General features: G+C 38.7%; 1 protein-coding gene across 1 annotated transcript in view; it reads left to right on the top strand.

Annotated features, from left to right (window-relative positions):
• Nucleotides 1-13,244, top strand: part of CERS3 (ceramide synthase 3) — a 95,913-nt gene that overhangs the window by 28,705 nt on the left and 53,964 nt on the right. Inside the window, exons 5-7 of the mRNA XM_060293443.1 lie at nucleotides 3,172-3,264; nucleotides 5,953-6,081; nucleotides 9,425-9,531. Of these exons, the coding sequence (XP_060149426.1) occupies nucleotides 3,172-3,264; nucleotides 5,953-6,081; nucleotides 9,425-9,531 (329 nt within the window). The remainder of the gene's footprint in view (nucleotides 1-3,171; nucleotides 3,265-5,952; nucleotides 6,082-9,424; nucleotides 9,532-13,244) is intronic.

Genomic DNA, 13,244 nt, shown 5'->3' with positions numbered 1-13,244 from the left:
CCCCTCCTTCAAATATTTAAAACCCTACAAGTCACTACAATAATTGATTTGTAAATCAGTCAAATTGCCCTTTCCTTGCTGTTCCTTGGCATCTTGCATTTCCATGCTTCCATCTGGGATTATTATCCTTCTGGCTATAGAAGCCCCTTTGGTTTGCTTGTCTGGAAATGTTATCATTTTACCCTATTTTTTTAAAGGATATTTTTGCTGGGCATAGAATTCTAGGTTAGTAGTTATTTTCCTTAAGCACTTTAAAGAAGTCATTCCATTGTCTTCTGGATCCCCTCAGTTTCTTTAAGGATTCAGTTGTCCGTTTTATTTTTGCTTCTTCAAATGGTGTCCTTTTTCTCTGATTTTAATATTTTGTATTTGTCTTTTAGCAATTTTAATATGATATGTATAAATGTGGTCTTCTGTGAATTTATCCTGCTTATTGTCCATAGTGCTTCTTTAATCTGTGGCTTGATGCCTTAAGTCTATTTTGGAAAATTCTTAGCCATTGCTTCTGTTCTTTTCTCTCTCTCCTCTCTTTCTGGAATTCCAATTACAAGTGTGCTAATACGTTAGACTTTTATGCTAGGTCCCGAAGCTCTCTTATGCTTTCCCTAATATTTTCCATCCTCTTGCCTTACTGCTTCAGTCTATAGGGACACAGTTCTCCACAGACCTCTTGCATTTCTGCATGTCATATGAAGTGATACATGGACTGACTTTTATTCTGTACTGTCTTTTCAAGGATGTTTGTATGGCAAGCAACCTTGGAAGATAGAGATAATGTCTCCTCTGGAGCAATTGGTATGCATGTCACTGTCCATTATAAAGATTTAGGTTCCCTAGCTCAGTGTTCCTCTCTGGTAGCAAAACCCACTGCATGTGCAGATGTCACCTGACCCTCTTTGTTTAGCTATGGGAATTGGGATGGGAGAACTGGCCCAAATACTGATATTCTGGCAACTGTATTAGTGTGAATAATAAGCTATCCTTTATCTCTGACCCAGGAGTCTCATATCTTCTATCAGCATTCATGAAACTATGGCAAGCTAACTTGCAAGTAGGGTAAAATCTCAGACCCTTCACAGTTCTGGATATTTTCTGCTTTCATGTCCTCCAGTTCACTAGTGCTTTTTTCAGCAGTGTCTAATCTGCTCTTAAACACATCTTTTGAGTTCTCAATTTTAGTTATGGTATTTTTCATTTCTCAAATTTTCACTTAATTATTTTTTTATGGATTCCAGTTCTCTACTGAAAATTCCCACTAATTTTTAAAAATAACTTTAAATACCTGGTTAGTTTTTAAAGTTATTTTAAAGTCAGAGTCTGATAAATCCAATATCTTGCTCACCTGTGGGTCTATTTTCTTTCTTATTCCTGTCTCCTTATGCTTGATAACATTTGATTGAATGATAGACATTGCATATGAAAAATAATGCTTAGAAATGGTATTATCTACCTCCTGAGAGGACTTACTTTCACTTCTGTTAAGCAGAGTAGAGACAGATCACCTTAAATTTTATCTATGATTGAACTGGTTTAATATAGACTCCAGTCTTTGTGAGGGCAGATGTATTTACAACTTACCCATATTCCTAGGGTATTCCCTTACAGTGGTTTTAAATAAAAGATTATAGTATTTACCAGGACTCCTTTTCCCTGGCTGGCCCTGAATACCAGTTTGCTTCCTAGCACTATGAGATTGCCAAAAGTCCTACTTAACTACTGCTTCTTAGTCTCTGGGCTCTATACTGCTTATAAATTAGCAAATGCAGACTTTATGCCATACATAGGTGTGGTTTTCTTTGAAACTATCCTGCTTAGGGTCTGTAGTACTTCTTGAATTAAGGATGCACTTGAAATAAAGGATTCCATTTAATGCATTTTTCTTCTCTTTGAAATCTTGGCTCCACAGGTTCTGGATGCCTTGGTTGTTCTCCAGTGCCTTCAAACAGATTTTTTTTTTTTCTTTATCCATACTTTATCCATATTTTTAAGTAGTTCTCACTAGGAGAGTTAGTCTCATACAGGCTTGTTTGTCATAGAAGAAAGAAGAAACTCTTATTCTTTCTTGGCCTTATCAAGGATGATGCGTTGACCAGAAAATTATTCCATTTAATGTGTTAGCTTTACTCTTCACTTCTCAGATGTGTCAGTTATATGCTGGTGTATAATAAATCATCACCAAAACTTAGTGCCTTAAAACAACAACCATTTATTTGCTTATGATATGGATTAGCAATTTTGGCTAGGCTCAGCCAAGCAGTTCTGCTCCATGTGGTGTTAGCTGAGTTCATTCATGCATTTTCAGTTAGTTGACAGGCTGGCTAGGGCATATCACATGTCCCTGGTGCCCTCATTTGTATTTTTGTCAGTGGACACCTTGATGCTCTACTTTGTGACCTCCAGCAGGATAGCTCAGGTTTCTTACATGGTGCTTATGAGGTCTCTGATTGCATCATAGTTGCTATGTCCCCTTGACCAAAGGCCAAGATTCAAAGGCCTCCTGGTGATGTTAGAGGAGACTGTACCAGGGCATGAATATGAGAAGGTGAGATTCATTGAGGGCATTAATGTTACAACCCATCACACCAAGTAATATAATGTCTCAGCTTAGCTAAAATAAGCATACCGCCCCTCCTATTTTAAAGAAAATTCTAGCCATGGAAATTTCATTGTTTTTTTCAGAAGACATTTTTAGAGTACTTAAATATTTGTATATATTTTATTACTGTCCCATTTGAGAATGGGCCAATTTGGATCACCATCTTGTCACTACAGAAGAGGTTAGGACATCAGATTTGAGTAGTATTCAAGAAATATAAAACAAGGTATTTTGTGGGACAAGCAGAACAGCTTTTCCATTGTTCTTAAGTAAAGATTTTAAAATTATTTTTCTAATTTAACTCTCACTCAACTAAAAGAATGCTTTTACACCTGTTGTAGTTTTATTAAATTTTAAACAAAACATTTAACTTGACTTTGGAATTCTTGTCTCCCTTTTTAGAAACAAAATGCCTCAAAATGTTGTCTCTGATTTCTTCTCAGAAGTTGAAATGTAAAACATTATTATTTGGGAGAATTCTGTGGAATATAAATAGGTATAAACAATAGTTTTAATCCTTAAAATGAGTTGTTTATATGGTGACATTAAAGTAGTGAATACTCTTGTTTTCTCAGCCCTTGCTGCCATCTCAGTACTGGTACTACATTTTGGAGATGAGTTTTTATTGGTCTCTCTTATTTAGCCTTGGCTCTGATATCAAGAGGAAGGTAAGTGTCTTATTTACAAAACTACTTTATCCATTTTTTTCAAAAGTTTTTATCCCCCTGCCCCAAATCCTAATCTTTAAATCATATTTTTATATATGTTCAGTTCCAGTTCATAACTTTTTTGCTTTTATAACACAAAGAATAGTGCAAATATGCTCATACTTTGGTGCCTTGGTAAGTATTTGTAGTGAAACATTGTAGAAACGTTAACTTTGAAGCTCTACACTTGTTCAATAAGAAAAGAACTCCCCTTTATGATGTCTGTTTCTTTCTTTTAGTTTGGGAATTTAGTATTCTTCAGTGCAAAGAAGAAAAGTGCTGGTAGTTTTAATTCTACAGCCACGTCCTTTAGTTGATTACAGACTACTTTATATAATTCTTTTGATGTATTCAGTGACTTTGAAAACATTTTTTCCTTAATTCATCCAAGATCCTTGTTAGAAAACATTGCTTCAAGTACTATTAGCTTTGCTTTATTTGCAGGGAAAGTGAGTCACAGGCATGCTAAATGCATCCTCTGAGGTCACAAAGTGTGGTATTTTAGGAACTGTTTGGTTGTTACTGATTCCTATTTGCTGGTACAGAAAATTATATTATACTCTCAATGCAGTCACGGATTTCCTCATATATGTTAGCAGTACAGATCAAATGACAAATACTCTTGGCATGTACTTTATACGCTACGCTCTATATAAAAGATTGGTTTGTAGCAAAATTTGAAAATTAAGTTGAATTCAGTATTAAGGAAATAAAACCAAGTTGGCTTGACTAAATGATGTTTGAGTGAGCATTGGTGTACAATCTATCACTAAGGGGCCCAGTCAGCTGCTCAACTGGAGATCTGAAAAGAAACTTACAGAATAAACCAAAGGAACATACTGTGAAAAAATCTGATTGAAATGATTTCCTTTTTCAGAAAACTTAATAATAGCTATAGTTTAACTGTTATTAACTTAATTTAGGCTAAGAACATATCAAAATTTAATTGATTGGGTCATCTTCTCAAGGGATAGAATTGAAAATAATCATTATTTAGAAGGTCTTCGTAGATATACTCAGGTAGGTTGATCCTGTAATGATCCTGTCTTTTTCCCACTTTTGATCCTTTTATTTTTTTCAGTAGTTGCTTTCTCTTTATTATTTACAGGTCATTGGACACCTTTTCAAAAATTAAATGTAGATATATGTCATATATTTGTAAATACACATCTTCAGAGACATAAAATTATTAGGAGTCGGGTAAAGCACAGGCTCTGGAGTCAAATTGCCAAAGTTTGGATCCCTGACTTCACTCATTAACATCTTGAGCTAGTTGGTTACATTTGCTAAACTAGATCTGTCTCGTCATATATAGAGTAGAGCTAAAAATAGTTCTTATCTCCTCCAGTTGTTGTGAGGATTAAACAAGTTAATTCATACAAAGCACTTTCTGGTGTATAGTAAGTACTCAATAAATTAGGCTGTTATTATTATCATGTTTATTCTTTTACTTTGGCTACAAGGAAACTGAAGTCTTTAAGTTTTTTTAAACGTTTTAATCAGGATATTCACAGACCATACAATTAATCTATTTAAAGTGCATAATGCAATGGTTTTGAGTATATTTGTAGAATTCTGCAGTCATCACCACAGTCAGTTCTATTTCCATCACCTCAAATAGAAATCCTGTACCCTTTAGCAGTCACTCCCCATTTCTTCTAACCTCCACAGCCCCAGGCAACCACTATCTACTTTCTGCCTCTATGCGTTTGCCTCTTTTGGATATTTCATATAAATGGACTCATACAATATATGTTTTTTTGTATCTGGCTCCTTTCACTTAGCATAATGATTCATTCCTTTTTATTAATGAATAATATTCCATTGTATGGATATACTACATTTTGTTTATGCATTTATCAATCGATGGATATTTGAGTTGTTTCTACCTTTTTGGCTATTATGAATAATGCTACTATGAACACTGATGCGCAAATTTTTGCACGAACATATATTTTTATTTCTCTCATGTATATACCTAGGGGTGGAATTGCTAGACTACATAGTAGTCCTATGTATAACCTTTGGGGGAATTGTTAGACTCTAACAAAGCAGCCATGCCATTTTACATTCCTACCAGCAATGTATAAGGGTTCCAGCTTCTCCACATCCTAGCCAACTCTTGTTATTGTTTGTCTTTTTTATTTTAGCTATCCTGGTGGGTGTGAAGTATTTTGCTACTGTAGTTATTCCACTTTCATTTGTTCCTTATTTCATATGCAGTAACTCTTATTTTAATAGTTGTGTAGTTTTATTATATTTGTCTTGGAATTAGGCAGGGAATTAACAATAAATGTAAATGTACACAGGAATATGCTTGGGTGTGTATGTATGTCTTTGTGTGTGTGTGTGTGTGTGTGTGTGTACATATATCCAGTGTAGAACAGTGGGAAGAACAGCAGATATTAGGACTTAGATGACAACTATTCAATGCTATCTCAAAGTTAAATGACTTAATCAATGAGGATAACACTTGTTATATCTCCCTCACAAGGATTGTGCTTAAGAATAAACGTGAAAGCATTTTACAAAGTTCAAAATATGCAGATGTCAGTTGTTAGTTTTAAAATTATTATTATTATTATCTCTTCCAGTGATTGAGAAATAACTGCATTTGCTTAATGGTTTCCATTTCCCCTCATTATATAGGATTTTCTAGCTCATGTCATCCACCACCTGGCTGCTGTTAGTTTGATGAGCTTCTCTTGGTGTGCTAATTATATTCGCAGTGGGACCCTCGTGATGATTTTACACGATGCGGCCGACATTTGGCTGGAGGTAAACGTTTGCCATTAAAAAAACTAATAACAATACCATGTCCTGGGTTTAATGTGACTCCTCACAGGAAGAATTGTCTGTGAGTGATTTAGCAGAGCTCTCTGTCCTGAAAACACCCAAAGTCTGCAGATGTCTCTAGGTCCCCAGATCTTTCAAGCTCAAAGAAAGGAAAGCTTTCAGTTTTTAGTTTCTAACCTTTTTTCTCCATGGTACTCGAGAGAGAGGTTAATTTGTGGGATTCCACTTATGAAAGTTGCATGCAGATATTAGCTTAGGAAGTAAGCTGAGGTATCTGAAGAAGGAATGAACTCTAAGCTTTTAAACGGAAAACTTGGACTATGACATTGTAGATTTTTAAAGTTGGTCGGCACCGTATATTCACTTAAGCAAAGCTAAATACGCACTGAATGCTTGCACCTCCCTGCATGGACCCTCCTCCAGCTTTAAGGAATGAGAGCCGATGTTTATTTAAATGACATTTATTTTCTAAGGAAGGAATGTTTCAGAGCAGGGGACATTAAAACAAGAATCTTCCTAATCCCAAACCACACAAAATATAAGGAACGATGCAAAATTAGGATTGTTTTCTCTACATGTTTCTGATGTGCTTTGGTTCCTGTTTACCCTGAGGCAGTGGGTCCTGCTGTACTTAGAGCCACATTGTTCATAATTTAAATATACTCATTTATAATGAAGCCGGGGAAAATGATGCTAACCCATTTGCATTCAGGATTGCCTCTTCAAGGGCTAATAATTGAATGTAAGTTGATATGGAAGAAATTAAATTTAATTTAATAAGATCTTGTTCTTCTAGATCAGGGTTCAGCAAGCTTTTTGGTGAAGAGCCAGGTAGTAAATCTAGCTTTGTGGGCCTCATAGGATCTCTTGTCACATATTTTTCTTTTTCGTTGTTTTTTCTTTTCTCTTATACCCCTTTAAAAATGTGAAAACCATTCTTACCCTTCTTAACTCAAGGGCTGACCAGCTTTAGCCCATAGGCTGAACTGTAATTTGCCAAACCCTGTTCTAGATATAACCAGAAGTCATTTGAAGCCATTTCAAAGCAACTGGCTGTTGTTAAAATATTAGCTGTGTACAGAATTGTATTTCTTGTACGTAATCGTAATTAGACATGTAAATACCATTCTAATGGTCAAGATTATTATATGTGCTTCAGGGCAACACGTGGCTTAGCAGAAGAAGGATTGTGCCAGTTTTTCCGTGTGTTGCTCTCTGAATGTAGCCATCTCTACTATAATTACCTCCTTCTCCGATCATATCTCAGAAACCCTGCCTGAAAATTAAGACCAAATTGGCCATGAGTTAAAAATTTTATGCTACTCTATTCTTCTAACCCTCTAGTTCAATTGCCTTTGGTGTGTGTCCACCGTAAAAACAGTTTCATTGTGTTACTAAAAGGGAGCGTTAGGTGTTGGGACTGGGAATAAGCACCGTGTTATTCCTGTCTACCCTGCCATTGACATGACATAGCTCCCTAGGTGACCTGGACAAATCACTTAATGCTTTGTTTCTATCCTCAGCTGTAGCATGAGAAGTCATATCTGCCTCTTAGGGTATATTGTGCAGTTTAGCTCACTATCGTTTGAAAATGTTCTGAGGTCCTTAGGTAAAAAACAGAAGAAAAATGAAATGTCAAACTCAGGTCCCTACATGGGTAAACTATGAGAACAGCTTCATGTCGTTAATGATCATCAATAATTCTTGATTCACAAGTCAGGATCTAACTTGAGGTTCAGTGAGCGAGGCCAGTACCCTCCATCAGCTGGTGGTAGAAACAACATTGAATAGTGGTGTGGGGCTGATTTTTTATATTCTCCAGGAGTGCCTATTCCATAGCTTCCTCAAGTAGTTTGTTTTAGTGTTTGTCCTCTCAGTCAAGTTCTAATTGAACACAGACATGGTACAACTTTTAGCCCTGTTTAGACCTTCCTAAAGGTGGAGACTATTAATCTTTCATGTTCCTTAAGACAGTTGTTGGGTCATTTCTTTGTTCTTTCTTTGCAAGGAAGAACAGCCTCAGCATCTACAATTTTTACTCATAAGCAACCTTGTGCCTTCTTCATGCATCTTCATGATCCTCTCTAGTTTTCTGCATGTTAAGTTTAGATCCAGGACCCAACACTTTAACAGTATCTTGACTGATACTTAGCAAAGGAGAGGGGTTACTCTCTGATATCCATCTTTGCACAGCCCAGAATAGGCCACGTGTGCATTTGCCCAAAGGAGTGCTACTTTGCCATTACAAGTGGGGGCAAAGTAGCATTCTTCATGCCTATGCACATCTCTAGCTTCCCAGCCTGGCCTACCTTCTGACCCTTCAAACAGCTCCCCACTCCATTCCAAGCCCTCTAAACTTCTGGCCTTTCTCCCCATACGCAAGTCCTGCCCAGCTGGCATGCCAGACTTCTGTCTCAGCAATGGAGGCTGTTCCCTTTTGGGCCCCTGCCAATCCCATAGTCTGATCACATTCTTACCCCATGGTAGGTATGGAAAATGCAATGTAAACCATTCCTGAAATATAATAAGCTGCTTCTCTTGTTCTAGATGGGCCTTGAGGTTCCTGGGTGATTTCAGTTCTGAAACTGGTAGGGCTAAGCCACACCACCCACCTGCCCACCTTCCAGCCCCAACTTCAGACTCTTTCCCATTCAGCCTTGGGCCCCGCTGGATAATGCAAGAGAAAATCCTCGTTACATTAGTACCACATTAAACAACATTTTCTGTAATTCTTTTCACTCAACACAGATAATATGAGCACTACAGGCTAGCATAAAGTAAGTAGAGAAAATCAAGTGCTTGAAACTTTACTTCAACCAGGGCATGGCCCCAAGGGCTGCCTCCTAACTCCACTTCTTCTGTCATCTGCCTTAAAGTAGCTGCCTTGATTGCAACATGCCCAGCCCAGCCCAGGACTTCACTCATATCCCAGCCTTTCTTCAATTCAGCTCTCCTCCCAGTTAAATGGAGGAATTCAATAAATGCCCAGATAAAATACATGCTAAAATTAATTATGCTAATTTGTAGTGCTTGTGAAATACAGGAGTAATATTACAGTCATTCTAACTAATTTTTTAAACATTATATTATGCAAAGTTTCAAACATATGACAAGGTAAAGAGTATAATGGGCCCAATGGACCCATCATCCAGCTTTAACAGTTATCAATATAGCCAATCTTGTTTCAGCTATTTCTCATCCATAACCCAACTCCCACCAAGATTTTGAAGCAAATCCCAGGTATAATTTAATTTATAAATATTTAATTTAAAAATTTTACATGAATATCACCCTATCTGAATGCAATTTCTTTCTATTTTCTCAGTCTGCTAAGATGTTTTCTTATGCCGGATGGAAGCAAACCTGTAACATCCTGTTTTTCATCTTCTCCATCGTATTTTTCATCAGCCGCCTCATTATTTTTCCCTTCTGGTGAGTAGACAAGGTGCTGTGTGTGCCTTTGGTCACTGTGCTGAGGTGGCCTTGCATGTTGTTCAGGTTGGAGCATTGCCCTTTCTTTCTTTCTTACACTGATCTCCAGCTATTTGTGCCAAGTTCAGCTGGAAAGAAGAATGTGAAGGAGATATTTTTATAGATAATTAAAACCACACCTTCCAATGTGAAAAGGCTTGTTACAAAGGGAGATTAAAGATGTGTAACCAATAGGAAGCAGCAACTCTTACTCTGTGTCTGATTTCATGAATCTGGATCTTTCTTTGTGATTAACAGCTTTTCCAGTTATTCAGTGAAATGTCATTGGCCAATTAGCAGCTCTTTAAAAGAGAGGCAAATTCTGTGTTAAAATTACAATAGTTATAACCACCATTAATTGAATGCCAGACACTGGATTAGGCCCTTTATACATCTTGGCACTAGCTACACAACAAATCATAAAGATAGGTATCATCACTTCCAGTTTGCAGATGAGGAAACTGATGCTGATTTCATTTTCCATGATCACTGGTCCTAACAGTGATTTGGACCACTGGCTCTTGGTCGGTCTGTTGATTTTGTTTAGCCAAGAGCTGGCAACATAGAACCTATGTTGTGTCTCTCCTGACAATCATTCCTTTGGCAAGCATAATTTTCCATGTGTTGATTGACAGAAACCAGAGGAAAAATGTGAGGAAGACATTGATGGTTTGGAAAGAACAGCTTAAAACTAACTGTAGTTTGGGGATAGTCTAGAGTTTCAGATATTCTCAACAGAAAAGCTAGTGCTATTGGAGGTACTAGGTTCCAGCAGAATGAAATGGGGACCCAGGTTTCAGGCCTGATCCCTTGTGGGTGGAGAGCACCCTTAACTAGCAGCATGCAGGGAAGACTGGTAAGAGAGTGTGGGTGCTGCCTGCCCTGTGGAAGCCAGGTGTGTTCTTTAACCCAGGACTGGGTGTCTTGATTAGACATTTTTTTCTGGAGAGGAGCAGCATCATGCAGTGATGAATTTCACAGATGCAAGTCAGTCCTGGCTCCAGACTTACTACCTGTGTGATCTTGTACAGGTTAGATCATTTCTCTGTGCCTCAGTTTCTCATCTGTAAAATGTAAATAAGGGTTGTCATGAGCCTTAATTGAAGTAATACATATGAAATAGCTTAGAACAGCATCTGGAACATAGTAAGGATTCAGTAAATGCCAGCTGTTATTACTAAAATTATTAATGAGTCTCTGAGAATTTGAAGTTTAATCTAGAATCAAATCTGAGATACATGTTTAAGATATTCTTCTTGGTTGACGAATCATATTACCATCACTTTTGCTTTGGCTGATCAGGTGTGTTTATGAAATTAGAATATTGTACAATAGCAACTATTGATAGGGTAAGTATTGACTTGCAGATAGCAGTTGAGTTGTGGCTTTTCAGTGTGACTTTCATGGTGCTCTAAATCCAGCATTTGCCCATTGGTGACACTTATTTTGTTCAAAAAGTACCATGTGTTCCAGTTATCTATAGCTGTAAACAAACCTTTTGAAAAATTTAGTGGCTTAAGGCAGTAGTGAGCAAACTTTTTTTATAAAGGGCCATAGAGTAACTGTTTTAGCCTTTGAGGGACATATATGGTCTCTGTTGCATGTTTTTCTTTGTTTGGTTCTGATTCTTTTACAACCCTTTAAAAATGTACCAAACCTAGCTTAGATCACTGGCTGTAGAAAAACGGGCTGTAGGCCAGACTTTACCAACACGCCATGTTTTGCAGGGCTCTTTCTTAAAACAACAATACATTATTATTACTATTTCTTATGGATCTGGGAGTTGACAGGCATCATCTACATGGTTTTCACTCATGTGATTACAGTCAGATGGTCGCTGGCCAGTCAAGGTTGGAGTTTTCTTGAAGGCTTCCTCACTCACAAGGTTCAGGTGACACCCGTGACATCAGCTGGTTGATGCTGATTGCTGGTTGGGACCACTGCTGGGCCTGTCAGCTGGAACACATGCCCATGCTCCTCCACTGGCCTGACCTTCTCTTAGCACAGCAGACGGATTTCAAGGGTGAGCAGTTCAAGAGAGAGCTTGGCAGATGCTGTCTCCTTTTATAACCCAACTTCAGAAGTCACAGCATGTCACTTCCAGCCTCATTTTCTTCATTGAATCCAAGTCACTAAGGCCAGCTCATATTTAAGGGAAGGAAATTTAGACTCCATTTCTTGATGGGAATAGTTTCAAATAATTTGTAGAGATTTTGTTGTGTTGCTGTGGTACGCGGGCCTCTCACTGTTGTGGCCTCTCCCGTTGCGGAGTACAGGCTCCAGATGCGCAGGCTCAGCGGCCATGGCTCACGGGCCCAGCCGCTCTGCGGCATGTGGGATCTTCCCGGACTGGGGCACGAACCCATGTCCCCTGCATCGGCAGGCGGACTCTCAACCACTGTGCCACCAGGGAAGCCCTGTAGAGATATTTTTAAAGCACACACCATGGAAGTTCTCAGTCTGGAGAACTCTCTGAGAAGCTTCTAAGTATTGCTGCTGTGGTTGACTACTGATTCAGCATCAAAGGATCTTCGCCTCGGACCTTCCCATGATGTCTCAAAATCAACAGGCCAGCTAACTCTGCCTCATAGACAGTCGAACATCGGGTTGGGGTTGAGTAGAGTGTTACTTCCCCACATACCCTCAACTTTAAAATCCTAGATTTAAGTGACTTCCCTGGTGGCACAGAGGTTAAGAATCCACCTGCCAGTGCAAGGGACACAGGGTCGACTCCTAGTCCGGGAAGATCCCACATACCATGGAGCAACTAAGCCCGTGTGCCCCAACTACTGATGCACTCTAGAGCCCACAAGCCACAACTACTGAGCCTGCGCGCCACGACAACTAAAGCCCACGTAGCTAGAGCCCGTGCTCCACAACAAGATAAGCCACCACAATGAGAAGCCCACGCACCACAACGAAGAGTAACCCCCACTCACCGCAACTAGATAGCCCATGCACAGCAACGAAGACCCAATGCAGCCAAAAATAAATAAATGAATAAAAATTAAAAAGAAAAAGAAAGGAGAGGTTTCCCTGGTGGTGCAGTGGTTGAGAGTCTGCCTGCCGAAGCAGGGGACATGGGTTCGTGCCCCGGTCCGGCAAGATCCCACATGCCGCGGAGCGGCTGGGCCTGTGAGCCATGGCCACTGAGCCTACGTGTCTGGAGCCTGTGCTCCACAATGGGAGAGGCCACAACAGTGAGAGGCCTGCGTACCGCAAAAAAAAAAAAAAAAAAGAAAGGAGAATGATCAAACCAGAAGAAATAAAGACATTATTAAAAAAAAATTCCTAGATTTAAGAACTCATTCTCTTGCCAGCATTTCTGGATTTCAAGGAGAATTAGTTACATGCATTTGGCATTTTCTTGATCTTGATACTTTGCTGAATTCACCAGCCTACTGCAGAGGGCAACCAATACCACTGTTTGCTGTCTTCAGGAGGTTGGGCTGTGAATAAACCAGTATTAACAGACTTGACTGAAAAAATTTTTTGTGGGTAAAAATTCTTCTGTACTGACATTGACTGATCTTCATTGTTTGGAAGCTTAAGGAGAACCTCACCAAGCTATTGGAAGTTTGGGAGATGGGTTTTTCATGGTTTTTGAAAGCATTAGTTGCAGTGTATTACTCTGACTTAAATAGCCATCCCATCAGCTTGAACATGTTACACAA

This window comes from Globicephala melas, chromosome 2, assembly GCF_963455315.2.
Source record: "Globicephala melas chromosome 2, mGloMel1.2, whole genome shotgun sequence".
Lineage (NCBI taxonomy): Eukaryota > Metazoa > Chordata > Mammalia > Artiodactyla > Delphinidae > Globicephala > Globicephala melas.
This window is presented reverse-complemented; position numbering and strand designations above follow the sequence as displayed.